General features: G+C 43.5%; 1 protein-coding gene across 1 annotated transcript in view; it reads right to left on the reverse strand.

Moving 5' to 3' along the window:
- The window catches only part of doc2g (double C2-like domains, gamma), a 30,391-nt gene extending 13,898 nt beyond the window's left edge, over positions 1-16,493 (reverse strand). Inside the window, exons 1-8 of the mRNA XM_071504444.1 lie at positions 16,354-16,493; positions 13,506-13,911; positions 12,970-13,049; positions 12,267-12,341; positions 7,868-7,977; positions 1,746-1,872; positions 1,408-1,464; positions 560-684 (exon numbers count right to left, since the gene is read on the reverse strand). Coding sequence (XP_071360545.1) covers positions 560-684; positions 1,408-1,464; positions 1,746-1,872; positions 7,868-7,977; positions 12,267-12,341; positions 12,970-13,049; positions 13,506-13,893 — 962 coding nt within the window. The 5' untranslated portion in view covers positions 13,894-13,911; positions 16,354-16,493. The remainder of the gene's footprint in view (positions 1-559; positions 685-1,407; positions 1,465-1,745; positions 1,873-7,867; positions 7,978-12,266; positions 12,342-12,969; positions 13,050-13,505; positions 13,912-16,353) is intronic.
- Between the last annotated feature and the right edge of the window lie 931 nt (positions 16,494-17,424).

Genomic DNA, 17,424 nt, shown 5'->3' on the forward strand with positions numbered 1-17,424 from the left:
GCTAATTCTTGACTCGCCGACTGTGGCATCTGTTGCATTTCCCCTGCTGGTGTAAGGGCGCTAACTCAAGAAATGGTCCTACAGGATGTATCAGAGGGTAGGTACAACCCGCATGGTCATGTAGGCTGGAGGATTTGTGGGGGAGTGGAAGCGGTGGAATCTAAATTGAAGCCACTGTGGGAGAAGTTTAATGTGTGGCTCTCCAGAATTAGATGCCATAATATGTTGGCAACATGTTCAATACAAATTTCAACTGGATATCCCTTCACATGGCAGCTAATGGTTAATGTTAAGTTTTCTTGATTATCGTTAGAAAGATTGTAATCATGATTACATAAGAAAAACACTGACTGCTTTCGTGAGACAACACATCACAATGGTGAACCCAACATGCTCACCTCCACACCCTAAATTTGTGCTATACTTTAAGAACATCACACCACTACAGGCTTTAGCACAAAACACTGGCAAGGAACATAAACTACTATGGCAGAATAGTTGCATATGAGCATAATTTGTAGAATACCAGGTTTGTTCATGAATATCTGATGCGACTTACATTTTAACAAAGGGGTCAGAATAGCCGTTGGAGTCCATGGCGGCCAGATGGGCACAGCGTATGATACCAACCAGCAGGCAGCCCTTCTCTGTGTTATAGCACAGTGACACCAGGATGCGGCCACGCTGAGGACACAGCAAACAACAGTGTCAGACACAGCACCTGTTTCTACCCTGATGTTTCCCTCTTCAGTGAGTTCATGCACTGGAGAATCCTGCAGCAGCGTCAATCAAGTTTCTCAAGACACTTTTCAATCCGAGAGACAAAAATGAAATAAAGAACAGGTGAAAATGGAATTAAAATAATGACTGCAAATAAACTAGCTGTTATTTGCACTACCTAGGATGTGTTTTCTCATGGGCAACAGGAGTAATCAGATTGAATCTTGTAATTAAAGGCCTTATCTGCGTCTAGCAAAATGACACTGCTCCGTTCTCCTTTTAATCTCCAGGTTGAACCAGAAACTGAGTCTAATCAGAGACCAAAAGCTATTAGCCTCTGTCTCTAAAATCATGAAGAGAAATGAGATAACGTCCACCAGAGGAGAAAAACATTGGACTAGCAGCACTGGTGTGATTCACAAACTGTTGCTACACTGTGTCCATGAGTAGTTTCCCTTCCCACCGGTCTATTAAAGTTCATGCCACAGACACATATACAGATTAAAACCCTTAATTAAAAGTTTTTTTCTCTTGTTTGATGATGGAAATAGAGGATAGATTAGAATTGCTGAAAAGATAAGAAAATGTATTAGACGAAGAGAAGTAATAAGAAATTACAGCAAGACATGTTTTGGTTGAAAATGGTAATAATAAGATTGGTGGTGATAAAGCTGATGATAGTATTACCTCCTCCTCTGCCACAAGCGCTCCCTGCTCCACTGTTTGATTGTTAGTTTCTTTATTCTGAAACGAGAATTAGAGAGCGGCAGAGCGAGCGAGAGAGAGAGAGAGAGAGAGAGAGAGAGAGAGAGAGATTGTGGTTATAGCCCATAGAGCCTCCAGGTGAATATCTATTACTCAATATAATGCAGCATTTGAAAGTGATGTCTGATATCCCCCAGGCAAACATGCACAACGGAGATAGGACACGTCTTGATATATATGTCCACAGAAACCCATTTGGTATGTGAACAGTCCATGCACAGTCACACACACAAACACTCTCACACACATAATGTATGTACCTGCGCTATTCTCTCCAGCCCCATATTGTAGCGTTTGCTCTCGCCCTCTCTCAGTTTCTTCAGAGCCACTCTCACCTCTCCGATGAATTCATTTCGACCGAGCCTGTCCATGTCACATACACAAAGCCTTCATACAAAAAATACACACACACACACACACACACACACACACACACACACACACAAGCACAGGGAAACCGGAGAGAGCTAGTTGAGTCAGTGAGAAAGTTACAGATGAACCTTGCCACTGCTTTGCTGTGCTGATTACTGTAAAGCAAGTAAACACTGTGCCAAATACATCCGAAGCGTGTCTGAAAAATCAATCAGCAGTCTCATGAATTATGAGCAGTTGTACGAATGCTGAGGTTTTGCAGAAGATTTCAATCACTTCCTTCTCAGCTGTTACTCCATCAGACACTAATTTGTTGTAACTGAAACATATATGAGGAAAGAGTGTGTTTGAATCAGGTAATCGGTTTTCTTTCTGCATTTCCCTGACGTGAAAACACAAACTGTTGTCGAGTCATTTGCATAGATTGTGCATTGTATATATTTAAAGTGTCTTTTGCACCTTCAGTGTTTTAGGATTGAGTTTGAAGATGTTGTGTGCTGCTCAAAATTATGATTGAATCATACAAACTAATCTGCCAGACTGTTTATGTGCTGTGCGCTGTGTGTGCTGCTGCTGTTAGTGCGGAGGCAGAACTGAATGAATTTTTTACTGATGTTTGTGTCAGTCAAAATCTGTCCATCCGATGGGATGTGGAAGTGTGCGTGCACGTGTAGTCTCAAAATGCTAGTGCAAAATGTGAGGGCAACCCATCTCACAGTTGTTGAAGTGTTTCATTCTGGAGTAAAGTGGTGGATCAACCAGCCCAATGACATTCCCATCCCTACAGCCATACCCCATTGGACTGCATGTTTATTTTTCAAAGCTGTCTATAACAGCACAGCCCAGTAAGTGTGGTTTTGATAAGTTGCAGTGAAAAGATGTTTAGCCATTGATTAAAACTAGTTTTTCTTTTCTTTTTCTTTTCTCTTTCTTTCTTTTTTTAAATATCTAATTACCTTTATTCTAACAGCATTTCAGTAACTACTGTTTTAACATGTAACAAGTTCTACAGTGTCTCCTGAGATTATGTCCAGGCAAAAATGATTAAACAGTTAAATCCTTTATATACATAAAGGAATGATGGCTTGACGACTTCCACCATCAACCACAACAACTGTCTCTTTTCTACTTTCTATCTTTTGTTGCACAGTAAATTTTATAAGAGACAACTGAATAAATATCTTCTTCTATAGCGGTACAGTTCTGTAAAATGATTTCTTCCACCGAGCGCACTCATTCAAAGTGATGGTGATGTTTGATGGAGGGTGAATATTCAATCAGCCACGGTAGAGGCTTCATAGCACATCACCTGCTACAATATTCCTTTTGTGCTCAAATATTCCCAGATGGATGGTTGCTGCTCTTGATTTCTTCCTCGCTCATCACTGTCTATTCTCAACCTCTCACTCTCTCTTCACAGACAGAAACACACGCAAACACACACACCTTCCACCTCTTCCTGTTCTCCTCCTGTCCCTCTGACATTTGGACGTTTGACACGCTGGTTCCAGCCTTTTAGTCATAACTGATGAGTATCTCTAGCAGAAGCTTCAGAATAACTCTGACTCATGACCCACAGCTGTCGGATGATTTATGTGCCTTTGCTCTGTCATACATGTTGAGTGCCCGCGATGAGACGGAGGTTGTGGTGAAATGTGACACCAGTTTTCTCGCCCAAACTTTTGGCTTCTTCTGTGCAAATGCTCCCTCTGTTTCCTCGCACCTTCTCCCACAATTTTCCGGCTTTAGAATTCCTCTAAAAACCAGACAGATGCTCATGGAATCTGTTCAAACTGTGGTGCCAAATTTAATGTGGAGTCACTGACAAAATCTGCCTCCTGAGTAACGTTTGATTAGCAGGGTGTTTTAGCGCGTCTGCGTGGTGTCTGTACTTGTGAAAGTACTATCTCTTTAATGGTCTCACACAAGGAGGAAGAGTGTCAACAAAAACTTTGACTCTGACTTTGATGACACCAAGGATGACCTTTGCTGTGGTATTTTAAGATCATTAGCATGAAATGTAGACTTCACTTGGATTTCAGACTTTATACATACTTAGTGAATCCCCATTAGTCTGCCATTGATTTGTTATGCCATATTGCTTTTAATTCCATGTTAAAAGGATTTGTGTGATTAAAGGCTTAACTCTATATTTGGGCATTACTTCATGTCCCCAAATATTAATTTAACTGTTAAAGTCAATAAGAATGATACAGTATGTGATACGCCAGATAAAATGAAAGCTTAATATCGTTCTCTATGTTGAGTATACTATGTTTGGGGGGTGGGGTCTCAGCAATGCATTTTTTATGTCAGTAAAGATGCAGACCTAGCTTTAATATCAGAGCATATTTTCAGAAAACCAAAGGAGCTTTCTGTTGAATGTTAATGGACTAATTTCTTTTGAAAAACAGAGCCATGCTAGCAGCTCTGCGAGGATGTACTTAAACACAGAGGTGTCTACCTTTAAACCAAATGCTGGCATCAGCATCCTAACATGCTGATGTATAGCAGGTATTATGTTTATTTTACCATGTTTTACCACGCAGAGTAAGGCTGAGCTGATGTCATGATTTGTCAGGTATTTGGACATATTGGGGGATCATTATGATTCATCCTCTGGGTATCGTAAATGTTTTCGCAATCTACTTTTGAGATATTTCAGTCTGGGTCAAAGTGATGGACTGACCAACTGACATGCTGCTAGTATGGCTAAGAATAAAGCTAAAAATATCATTCCCTGCACCACAACATCTAACCCTTAATCAAAGTACTTTTTTCAGTCCCCAACTGTACATCTCACCTGAGGTGTCCAGCAGCCGATCTCAGCCTCGCCTTCCATCCAATACCAAATCAAGTCCTAGATTTGTCCCTATCTCCCCACAGCCGAGGACAGTGCAAGTCTATTACAAAGCCCGACAGAGGGATGGAGAGATAGAGGGAAGAAATTGAGAGAAGAGAGCCTAGACCTGGTACTGACATCATGCTGGTAGTTCTTTAATACACGCACACAGACACACACACAGACAGGATCTCTTGATACCCACCTCTCATCACAACACCTCCACATGCTCCATCTCTCCTCAGTTCACTGGCAGCCTGATAATCATTTTAGTGATAAAAGCCAAAAGGAGGAGTCTTAAATATGAGATTCTCCCCAAGGTATGCATTTATGTACAATTTACCTCATTTTTTGGCGCATTAGAGTGCACATAAAAGGGTCGTGTCATTAAAATGAGGAGAAGGACTGGGGCTCCACATTATCACTGTCACTGCTTTCTAAATCATTTGAAATTTGCCCAAAGGCAGAGGCAGACTGCAGCAACTGATAGGGAAATTTAGACCTAATCTCTAAATCATGTCAGCTTCACTGCAATAAAACAATCTTCAGAGAAACTCAGTTTGTCTCTTATCCAGACTTCAAAGGACACTGATGAATCTACTTGTTCCCACTGCAGTTTTTTGTGTTTCAGATTGTGACGGCTCAAAATATCTTTTATAGGAGATAAGTAAAAAGCTTTTTTCAAATGCTCTAAGACAATTTTAAGATTTAATAACAGACTATATAACTTGTCATAATGGAGATTTTTGCATTGTATTCCAATTTGGTTGACTTTTAACTCAAGACCTGAGGACCTCAGGCAGCCTTGCTGCACCAATTAAAGGATTAGCCTCTATGAGGCCAACCGTGACGTCTGGATTGAGCACATCAGTTATTAGTTTACTCAGCTGGTTCACTCTTAATAACAGATTGGACCCCTAGTGGGCCTTAGAGATAAAGTCTGCACAATGAGGAATAGAAATATTGAATACAGTATAAAAAATTAATGCTGTTACAACCTTTTTTTCTTGAAGCCATTTCATAACATAACCTCCTTTTCTGTTTAGGTGCATTTTTGCCTCGGCATAATGGCTTTACGTAATCACTCTAACTCCAAATGAGTGAATGAATGGCAAAATATAAATATATAAATAAATTTACAAATCCAGTCTTCTCCCTCCACTGGGTGTGCTACATAAATCTACATTTGTCCTCCAGTACAAAGAACGATGCAGTGGAAAGGACTTAACACCAAAGAAATTTTTAATGACTCAGAAGTTCTTGGCTGCTCTCCAACTTTTAGCACCAGCTCTGATGTGGGCTGATGTGCCAAATAGTAAGATTCTTCTTAAATATATCTGAATGAGAACACTGCTTTGAAATATTCCTTCTTTGTACATGGAAACTCCTTTAAAGTGAAATTGGTTTGGTCTGACTGCAGTATGGCCTAGTTTAACTGTAAACCTTGAACTGTCCAGCCCTTCAGGCAGGTCTACAAAGAGGCTGAGTCTGGGCAGAGTCCTCCTCCACTGCTCATCAGTGTACAGAACACGAGGATCAAACAGTACAGCACCCCCTCCTCTGCACCCTGCTGTTACCGGCGGAGCGGGATCCAGCAGGCGCACAACCCAATGAGTAAACATCTCTCGAGAGATCCTCCTGTGTTTCTCCTCTCTCTGACTGCTCACCGATTTCTGTGGAGTAATGAGAACAAAGTCTGTCTGCTGGCTGAGGTATCATGCTGGCGCCCAAACACATCCTGAGAGAGTTTGAGCAGATTTTCTTCCTTTCTCTATCTCTGTCGCTTGCTCCCCCCTAACACTTCCTCACTGTCAGACATCTTTTCATTCACTCCCTCTTGTTGGCTGACTCACATATTTCTCACTGTCCTCATTCTTTTGTTTTTTGGCTCCCTTTTGAGTAAACTCCTCCTCATCACTTGCCTTTTTTTCTCAGCTAAGTGAACTTCCTCATTTACCACCTTATCCATCTCACTACCCACTCTCTCCACAACCCCCCCACCCCCCGCCCCCTCTTTCAACTGACCCTTGGATTCTCTCCATCTCTCTATTTTGTCATCATCCTCATTCTTGCCTCCCCCCTAGTTTTCTCTTCCACACCCCCTTATCTGTCACTTGACATCATTCACGCTTTTCCTCCTGCTCTCTTTGTTGATCTTGGCTGTCACCTCTCTCTCTCACACACTTCATCTTTTGCTTGACCTCCTCCTCTTCTTCCTCGTTTTGCCCAGAGCCCCCCTGCTGGTTTGTGTCTGTGAGCTATGTCCTTGAACAGAGGTCAGGTGGTTTCCTCTAGTTTGAGCGGTCTCTCCTCAAGCTGCTGTGTGTGTGTGTGTGTGTGTTTGTGTGTGTGTGTGTGTGTGTGTGTGTGTGTGTGTGTGTTTGGGGAGGGAGAGTAAATGTTGTTTCTGAATGTGTGCGTTTGTAAAAGCTCAAGGACGTGTGTTGTTTGCATATATATGCATGTATGTGTATGTGTGTGTGTGCGTGTTTGTGTGTGTGTGTGTGTGTGTGTATTTTCACAAAGTACGGGGGGGGGGGGGGTCATGCATGTTCTTTCCTGCCAGTGATTGCCCTTGACATACACACAAGAGGATAAAAACACACCTTACTGCCTACACTTGTGTGTACACCGCAGACGGGAATCATGTGAGTGTGTGAGTGTGTGTGTGTGTGTGTGTGTGCGCGCGTGTGCTCTTGTTTCCTCAGGATAAACAATGCCATCCAACCCTATTATGAATCCTCTGAGCAAACTGACACTGATTGTACGCAGCGCACACGTTCACAAACAAAACACAAGCGAAACTCCGTCTCTGAATCGACTTACACATGCACATGACACAAGTGCGTCAGACTTTTTGGGCCAAGATGGCGACGCTTGACCTCAATCACTCCATATGGAGAGCACTGTGGGGAGGAGGGGGTGGAGACTCACCGCACAGTCAACACCTGAGCAGTTACCGCAGCAACAGCAAGTGGAACAGTTGGCTGGGATCGCCTGGCTGCAATAATGAATTACCTGGAAAAGCCAACTGGGAAGCACAGACGGCTGCTGGCAGTCCACTGGAGGATTGGAATCTTCATCCTCCGCATAATAAACTGGTCACTTGGCTGTCTGGGGAATAGTGCTAATTGCTGGCCAGAGTGTAATTCAGAACTGAGCACCTACCTGAGCGTTTTGGTGGTCATGTCAGCTGCTGTGATGCCGTGGTAAACCAGCGTTTCATTCCACACCGGGTTCAACGTATTCTTCAGGGTTTTTGTGCGTAGCTTGTTTGCCTGAGAGAGATGAAAAGAAATTAATGGAGAGTGAAGGATCAAAAGGAGAAAAGAAGTGAGGAATGTTTAAAGGTTGAGGGAACAAACGCGTCAGATCAAAATGAAAGACTGAAAGATCATGGAAAAGGAAGTAAAACGGGGGGGACACTAAAACATCAAAAAAGAAGGAGAGAGAGAAAAAGAGTGGAGGACATCATTTATCTCTGTCCCTCAGGAAATCGCAGACATCTGCTGCCTACTTTGTAGAGGAGAGTGAGAGGACGCGAGGCTTCCCTCACCTCACCTGTCCGTCTGTCTCCTCCCCAACATGATAAGGCAGTGCATTAGCGCTGGCCAGACCTCCAAAACAAGCACTGTGCCTCAAACACAACACAACACAGCAGCCAATTAAAGTGCACAACACAATCAGCATGAAAAATTAAAGCTTTCCAGGGGAAGAAATGCCCATGAGCCCCTAACAGCTTCACCATCCATAAATAAAGTTTGCAGCCACTTGCTGCCTCATTTCCCACAGTTGCCTTCAGGATGTGTTCATCTTGTTATAGTTTTTATTTCAGATTTCTGCTGTATTTATTTAAGTGTTGATAAACCCTTCAAGAAATGGGTCTCGTATACCAATAAAATGCATTTTTTACTGACTCCCAAGATAAATACCTGTACACAAATCCTGCAAAGCCAAACCCCTGGTTCAAGTATCACACAAAGACACAGTCTTGTCATAAAATATGGGTTGCTAAGACCTTGTGGAACCAAAAGCAGAACTAACTGGCCGTTCTTAGCTGCAGGAGTGTCTACTTTACTTGACAGTTTCCAATTTATGACACTTTATTTTTACCTCTGCTTCACTATGTTTCAGAAAGGCTCCCTATGTGGCCTAAGCTTGATGTATTGTTTTCCTGCGTGCCATAACGCTCCATTGTTTTCTGAAGCTCTATTAAAACCCATCAGCAGAGAGCTTCACCACTGCACCCACTGAGGTGATCCTTCCTGATGATTAACATGGGCACTGTAGTTAATTTTGAGTCAACCACACATACAGTAAACTGTCCTGGAGCCATAAATATTCACTAGAGCAGCAACATTTTGTTAATCCACATCTGAAAATAGTCCCCAACCAATGCATTCTCACTCCCAACTCATCACATGTGGACACTTGTCGTGGAGGCAGCATATTTTTTGACTGAATGAACTGCTACATTTGCAGCAGCAGTGGAGTCACCAGGAGGAGACTGGAGAGGATGGCACAAAGCACACAGAGGGGATTTACATCCAAACCCCTTTTCTAGCCATTTGGTTAAAGTTATGGTCAGATACAGTAAAAGTTCACTCTGGCTACAGAACCATAAAGAGGTCTCACCCTATATATGTAAGCAGAAAACCGACTGTGGTCTCAATAATTCCTCTCCTCCTAAATTATTCCCCTTGCTGGGGAAAGACTAGGACCCCTGGGGGTCCCTGGACCCCACTTTGATAACCACTGGTCTATTGGACATCCCTGCACATTGAAAAATGACACTCAGTGTATTAAATTGATGCCAAGGGGTCCTGTCCATATGTGACGTTTTGGGAGTAACAACTGGTTGCCTGAATAAATGCGCTGTTAACTCCCAACCCTAACCCCTCTAAAAAACGACGGTGCCCAGCTGTTTTAGGGACCTCTGACCTGTTTTTTTTGTTTGTTTGTTTGTTTTTTAACAAGACTACTGTAGTAGTACTGTATTTACATCCCCAGGAGGAACAAACAGGCTGAGGAAGAAGCAGTAACTGAGTAAGCACAATATGCAAAGTCAGTACAAATATTATGACATTAAAGTGGTGAAAATCATTCAATAATACATTATGTAATAATGTAACACTATCAGGATCCATTCATCCTTCTATACCATGTGTGTAATCTGAACATCCAGCTGGTAGAGGAAGTGAGTAGCCTATTCTCCAACATATTCCTGTCCATGTCTGAAGCTTCACAGATAAAAAAAAAAATAAGCTTCACCCCCCCCCCTCTCTTTTCCTTTCTGCAACAGTCAGCCTCTTGCTACACCGCCTCAGGGCCAGATGCTGAACCCTCCCTTCCATCTTCTCTCTCTGGTCTGCTTTCGTCCCCACATCCCATTGTTCTGCCTGTGCCGGCCTCCCCTCTACCTCCTTTCCCTCCCATCACTGTCCCCTTTTTTATTCTCTATTTTCTACTGGAAACTTTTGCCTTATCTATGCGAGTCAGCCCTCCGGAGCCCGCTCCACGAAGGGAACAAGTGTTTTTGATTCATGTCATTTGTTTGATTCATTAATGTGCAGGAGGAGCCTTGCGCAGGCACAGGCAGAGTCACGACGCGCTGTGATGTTGCACAGCTGTATGTGTGCCAGCTCAACTCAACAGAACAAATATTTCACAAATAATCATCACTCCTTATTGACTGAATTGGGTTGGTTTTCTGAGCACATCTCTTACCATATACTCCATCTACAAACATTTAAAACACCAGCTCCCTCTTCCTGCCCTCTGTCTCCACTTTCTCTCTACACCAGGGCTTTTGCATCTGTTTCTGAATGTTTTATCTCTACCCCTCCATCTGTCCATCACACTCTCCCTCCTTTCTCTCCATTTGTCTGCGTGAATCTTTTTCTTATTTCATGCTCCCTCTCTCTCAGTTCCTACTTCCCAGAGCTGAGAGTGAGCACAGTCTGGCTGTGGGTGAATTTTCCCTGCACCTCGATTAGGAACGGGCAGATGAAAATACCAGTAATCACCACGGAGGTACCAAGAACTACTGTGTTTGTGCATATTTGTGTGTGAGAAAGAGAGAGGCAGTGATCGAGTAGGAGGGAGGGATGAAGGGAGCGTCTCTGTGTGACTGTGACTAAAGCCTTAGCATGTGTCTGCATATATGCAAGGTCATGCGCCGCATGTGTTGCAGCATGTGTTTGACACTGCAAGACAGCCTGCTTGACTGTCTTCTGGTTAAAGAGCATGTGCTGGAGGACGTCAGAGTGTGAAAGGAGGACAATGCGTGGGGACGGAGCAGACGTGTGCGTCTGCTCTCAGTGTTTTGACAACTCAGTTCTCCACAGAAACTGAAACCTTTTGTGTTTCTGGATTATTCGTTGCAACGCTCGCACGCTGAGTCTGAATGTGGACATGAGTAGGTGTGCGTCCGTCAGCCTCACTTGTCTGTGTGCGTGCTCCCACTTTTCAAGTGACGCCCCCCCCCCCCGTTTTAAAAAACGGAGGTTCATGGGTGCTTACCTACTCACTGACGCTTTCGCTGCGTCCCCACCACCACCTCCACCACCCCCCCCCCCATCAACACTCGCCTGTTGACGTGAGCCGTGTAACAATCCTCCCTGTTTCCATGACAACCACCTGCTGCTGTCCTCCCCTCATCTGTCTCTCCCTCCCTCCCTTTCTCCACACCCAACCTCCCACCCCCTCCCACCCCCATCCCCACCCCACCCCCCACACCACCACTCCATTCCTCCCTCTCAGTTGTCTCCCTTCTTTCCACACACTGTTGGTATTTCAAGGTCAAAGAGGGTCACAGCCAGACAGTGAGATAGAGACAGAGATAGGGGTGGGAAGTGGGGAAAGGACAGCGATAACAATGGGAGAGAAGACAGACAGAGGAAGGCTGGAGGACAAAAATCCCCCAGACGTTGTTATTGTTAGCACCTTAGACCTCAGACAGTTGCCTCATTCAACCTTTCTTGGCTCATCGTCCTCCCCGCGCTTATCATAACCTCATTTTGTGTCAACCTTGAGCCAAAATGGCCGACAACAGGTTGCATTCTTCCGGAGCTGGGGGGGGGGGGGGGGGGGGGGGTTCTGTTGTGGTGAGACTTATCTTCCCTGCTGCTTGAGCTGAAAACAAGACAAGAGCGGTGCAGCAGACCAGAACGTGTTTGTGCTCGATAAAGCAGAGCATTGGACGAGCCACATTAAGTAGTAACCAACCGAAATGCTCCCTGCTCAATGGCTTGAAACGACACACTAAATTAGTCCGCTGCCATGTTACATTTTCTGCAAGAGCGTTTTGACCTTTTCATGGTGTCTGATCAGCAAGAATCGACAAGGGAAAGACTATTGTTTACAAAAAGTAAATCATTTTTTTTCGTTTTATAGTTAAATAATGTACGATATGCTTCTTGTTTTTTGGTATTTTCAATAAATGATCTTCTTTTACCAGCTGTTTCTGTGTGATGTGGGACTTCATGAGGGAGTGTCAGTGTCTGGGACTGCCCAGTGTGGTAGCATGTTACTTTAATTGCCACTGAGGTAAGGTTGGAGCAGTGACCTTGCTAGCCCCTGGGAGGAGATGAAGCTTGACGTATGGATCAGCCAGCCCATTGGAGTCCATGGCTTTCAGTCCCTGTGGACACAAGCGCACACACAGATACACACAGATACACACACACAAACACGCACACACACACACACATACATATAGTGTCAAAAGTGATGTCATCATGCCCTCAAACGCTTCACACAACTGACAGGGTCTGGAAAAGACAGTGAATATGACAGAGCTCCTCTACTGTAGTTACATCTCAACAGTGCTTCTGGGTGTTTCTTTCCATGCCACTATTTTCTATCCTCCTTGACTCCTTTGTGTTGTCCTCAAGGGAGCCACTCAGCAAGATTTACATAATTAACATCACGTAACAGTACACAATATGTAATACAAGGTTTGTGTCCTTGTACGATGGCCATACCAAATGTACCTGCCACAGCAATGGAGCAACATCATCCAACATTTCGTGGTGCCATGAGATGATTTAGCCTTGACTTGACAATCTGCGGAGGGTGCGTGGCGAACATGTTACTTTAAAAAGGTTGAGAGAAAGCAGTCTGACGTCTTGTGCAAACATAAAAGCATTACAGGACAATTGTTTTCATTGGGACGTCAAGGAGGATTATGCAACCACACACACACACACACACATACACACACACACACAGAGGTCTGTTTATATGAAGAAGATATTGAAATTGTGTACCTTTGCCTTGTGAATAGTACAATGAAGGCAGTTGTTCTCCTGATCAAAGAGCAGGCTGAACTCCAACGTTCCTAGGTAGGCTGAAAACAATACAAACCACGGCAATTACTGCCAATAAAGGGGCAGACACACTCAGTTACACACACACACTCAAAAGCTCTGAGTCATATTCGTAGCAGATGGCCTCTTAAAAACATGACGCTGCCTAATATGAATTGATCTGTCTTGTTTGATTACTGTTTGGTAGAGAGCAGAAACTCGCAGGCTGGGTCCCACTATTGCAACATTGTCTAATAAATCATCAGCAGCGCTGTGTCAAATAAAGTGGGGGTGACAAACACTTTTGGAAAAATGCTTGACTCCACAATTATTCTGCAAGCATATGTTGTGAATCTGATGAAAAATGCAGAAACTCACTTGTTTTTCTGCTGTATTGCCTTAGTTTTCACATGAATGAACATACATAGACAAATAAAATACACAATATTGAACAACTTCTCCACCACAAAACTTTGTTCACCCCACACAGAACTCACTGTCATCATCATCAGAGTCAAACACCTCCTCCCTGTCTCCATCGTTGTCCCCCCTCCTCTCCCCATCCTTGAATCCCCCGCCCGTCTCCCCGTTGAAAGTCTCCTCTTTCAGGATCTTCTTCTCCCTCGGAGGCGGTGGTGTGCAGGGATAGTCGTGGAAACGGGGGAAGAAGTCCGAGATCTGTGGGATGGGGAGGATGGGGCCCGGGCACACATTGATGGCAAAGTGCTCCTGCATAGAGATCTTGACCGGCGAGGGAGGGGGCAGAGTAGTGGAGTGGGGGGTCGCCGAAGGGGAGGAGGCAGATGAGGAAGGTGTGGAGGTGGAGGAAGGGGGAATGGCCAGGTGAGAGGTGGAGGGGGGCGGTGGGGGTTTGGAGACGCTCATGTGGACTGTGGAACAGGACTGGCAGGGTGAGGATGAGAGGGTGAGGCGGAGAGGGAAAGAAACGAAGGAGGTGAGAAAGACAGAAGAACAGCCTGACCATTGCAAAGGCTCAAAATTAGAAGAGAAAAACTAAACAATACAGCCATATCCTTCCACCTCCTCTGAGCTTCCAACTTTCCACTTTCTGTGAGCAACAGCAGCAGCTGGGGGGTCAACACTGGCAATGTGTTGAAATTCACAACACATCCTGGAGAAAGTCGAAAATATGTTTCTGTTTTCATCCGTTGATGCAATCCTGACTTCTCAAGAGCCAAAATAGAATTTTCCAGAATCTTTGGCACTTCAGGTGTGACTCACACAATGTGTCAGCTGCACACCACGTCTGTGCTCTGAATGAATATTCAAATGTTTTGCTGTAAAGTATGGACAAGTGATGTCACTTGTGTATCTGCACTTAATTCTAATCCTTCCCTTATCTCTTTCCTTCACTTCTCTCTCTCTCATCTGCAAGTCCCCAGAGCAATATTTACATAATGCTATTTGAAGCCTTTGTCAGTCCTTAGCATATTTGTCACTAAATGAAGCGTAATAACTGTTACTAAACTCCAGCCTAGTTAAGCCAAATGCTATGATTTCCTGATTTCCTCACAGTGATTAAGAGATTCTGAAGACACGTTTTCTCTAATGCACTCCCACAGTGCTGCTGTCTCTTGATTATTTCAAGCATCGATTTGATTCTAATGATCACAGAGACAAATTTCAAACTGGGACGTGACAACGGCCCCTTTGTTTACTGGTGATGGCCCACATTAAACTTCCAAAAGCAGTCACTTAATATTAATGATGCTCAATTTGTGAGAACTAGATCAAAATAAAGAACTAGATAATAAAACGTCAATATAGTCTATACTATAATATATTACTATACTACTGTACTATACTATATAAAACAAACAGGGGTAGATTAAAAAAAACAAAACATGAACAAGTACTTTCACAATGTGAAATTCAACATTGCAGAGACTACTGCAGAGGCAAGTCATCTGAGGACACAAGTCACTTGCCATCCCCCTATATATTGCATATGTCCATCATGTTGCTGCTGATTAGTGTCATTTTGTGACCTCCGCTCCTTTATGTCTGTGCAGTTTGTCTGTGTTTAGCAAATGTTCTCATGATTTTCAAGACGGTTTTTACCCAAAGTGAAATCATTTCTCTCTTTTAGTTTTTGACTGCTGCAGCTGTTATGCGGATGCAAATTATTAGCCTATTTGGAGCTCTGGTATTTATCTTGCGTTGCTTTGAAAAGCACATCAAAGTGTTGACTGCAGGGATAAAACTAACAATCATTAATTTAATCAATGGTTAATCTATTTATTATTTTTTCAGTGTTTTGATTAATTGTTAATCTTATAAAATGTCAGAAAATTGTGGAAAATGTGCGGCACAAGTTCCCAAGAAGCCAAGCTGATGTCTTCAAATTGTTCATTTTGACCTACAGTCTAAAAGCCACATTTACAGCGAAATGAAGTCGAGAAAAGCAGCAAATCTTCAAATTTGGGAAACTGGAAAGAGAGAATGATTAGCATTTTGTCAAAATTGCTGCAAACAAGCTTTCTGTCAACTGACTAATTGATATCTAGGTAATGTCTGGGTTTCTTTTAAAGCAGTTAAGCCGGTATGATCTGCCTTTGCAACACAGTCATTTTGGGTAAAGTTGTGTTTAACTTGTGTGTGTGTTTGAATGATCATGTATGTTGTCCTGTACGCTGCCATGTGCCGCGTGCGTGTTGCAAATAGAGAGGATATCTGTCTTTCAATTGAAAATGTCTCAGTTATATGTAAAAGCCATGCAAAAATTAGCAACTGATCAAAACTGGTACTAATGTGATTCTTTGGTGTAGGTAATTAGAAAAATACTATTAAAATACCAATAACATTGAGCTTTTCTTGTTTACTTTCATACTGCTATAACTGACCTCTAGCGCATCATAAAATATTGACTCTCTTTTTTACATTCACTCATACACATGCTTATACACTGAGGTAATCTCTCATTTGCTGCCTATTTAGCCAGTATACCCTCCATATCCAGTCAGACCTGGACTTAACTCAGTTGGAAACTTGCATTTCCTACCGCACATCCCTGCTTCCTCATGATGTGAAGTTACAGTACTTAAACAGACTCTCTCTCTCTGTCACACACACGTGCGGTAAGATCCTACCCAGAGATGAAGACACAAACTGCCTTTTCCCGTCTTCAATATTCACTCATTCAGTGATTGATACAGATCTTATGTAACAACACCCTAATTCACTGGTTGTATACCCAGATACAAATGATCACTTGCAGCATGTTGCTTACAAACTCATTCTCTCTCACCCATCCTACATATAGAGTCGTGCACACGCAAGTTCACACACACACACACACACACATAGCCATCCACAAATACATACCCAGGGACAGTCTTCATCTGTGCCAGCACTCCATCTTGCCTGCTCTCACGTCCTCTTCCTCTCACACACTGAGGAGCATGTACACCAGCTCTGAGTCAATATATCCCTCTGTACTCTCTCTCTCCGTCTCTCTTTCTCTCTCTGTCTCTGTTCATCGTTTGCTCTCCTCCTCTCCTCTCCCCCGTCCCTCCCTCTCTCCCTTCCCCTTCAGTTGTGACGTAGCCAGTTAAAATCCCCGTCAGTCGTTCGCACACTGTGCATATACTACTGTCACACACTTTCTCAGCAGTGGGGAGATTTAAGGAAACCCGGAAAAAAGAGGTGTGTGTGTGTGTGTGTGTGTGTGTGTGTGTGTGTGTGTGTGCGTGTGTGTGTGTGTGTGTGTGTGTGTGTGTGTGCGTGTGTGTGCTTTGGTGGTGGATGGGGTGTGTCTGGCGGGTGGAGAGAGAGAAAGAGAGAGGGAAAGTAACAGACAGACAGACAGACAAGCAGATCAAGACAGAGAGGCAGATGAGACAGACTGAATTCATACAGACACACGGATAAAAGCCACACCAGCAAACACAAACACACAGAGAGGCAGACATCATATACTACAGACTGTATGTAGATGGAGAGGAAAATGTGTGTGGAAACAGTGAGCGCACACAAAAGAATGAAATATTGCCCTGGGAGGAAAAAAAAAAACTGCACCAGCTGAAGGACAGAGAAAGGAAATTAAATTCAACATGTTGACTGAGCTGAACAAAATACACTGCCAGCCATACAATCATACTGCCAGATTACTTTGTGTTGGCTATGGCCAATATCAGCCAAGCGCGCGTGTGCGTTTATGAGTGTGTGTGCTTCTGTTTTGTCTGTATACGTCCAACTGTGGCAGTCCTCATAGTAACGGCAGACATCTGCCACAGTAATAAAATGAATCAAAGACAACAGTGCATCAGTAACAGAGGAACTGTGCAGGGTGACGCTGCAGTAAATTACTGATGGAGACAAAAATGAATGTTTGAATGAGAAGAATGTGGCTCTAAAAGTTTTAAAGCAAAATAAATAGTGTTTAAGGAGACACAA

The sequence above is a fragment of the Trachinotus anak genome, unplaced genomic scaffold (genome assembly GCF_046630095.1).
Source record: "Trachinotus anak isolate AG129_WGS33_773 ecotype Australia unplaced genomic scaffold, CSIRO_AGI_Tana_v1 ptg000019l, whole genome shotgun sequence".
NCBI lineage: Eukaryota > Metazoa > Chordata > Actinopteri > Carangiformes > Carangidae > Trachinotus > Trachinotus anak.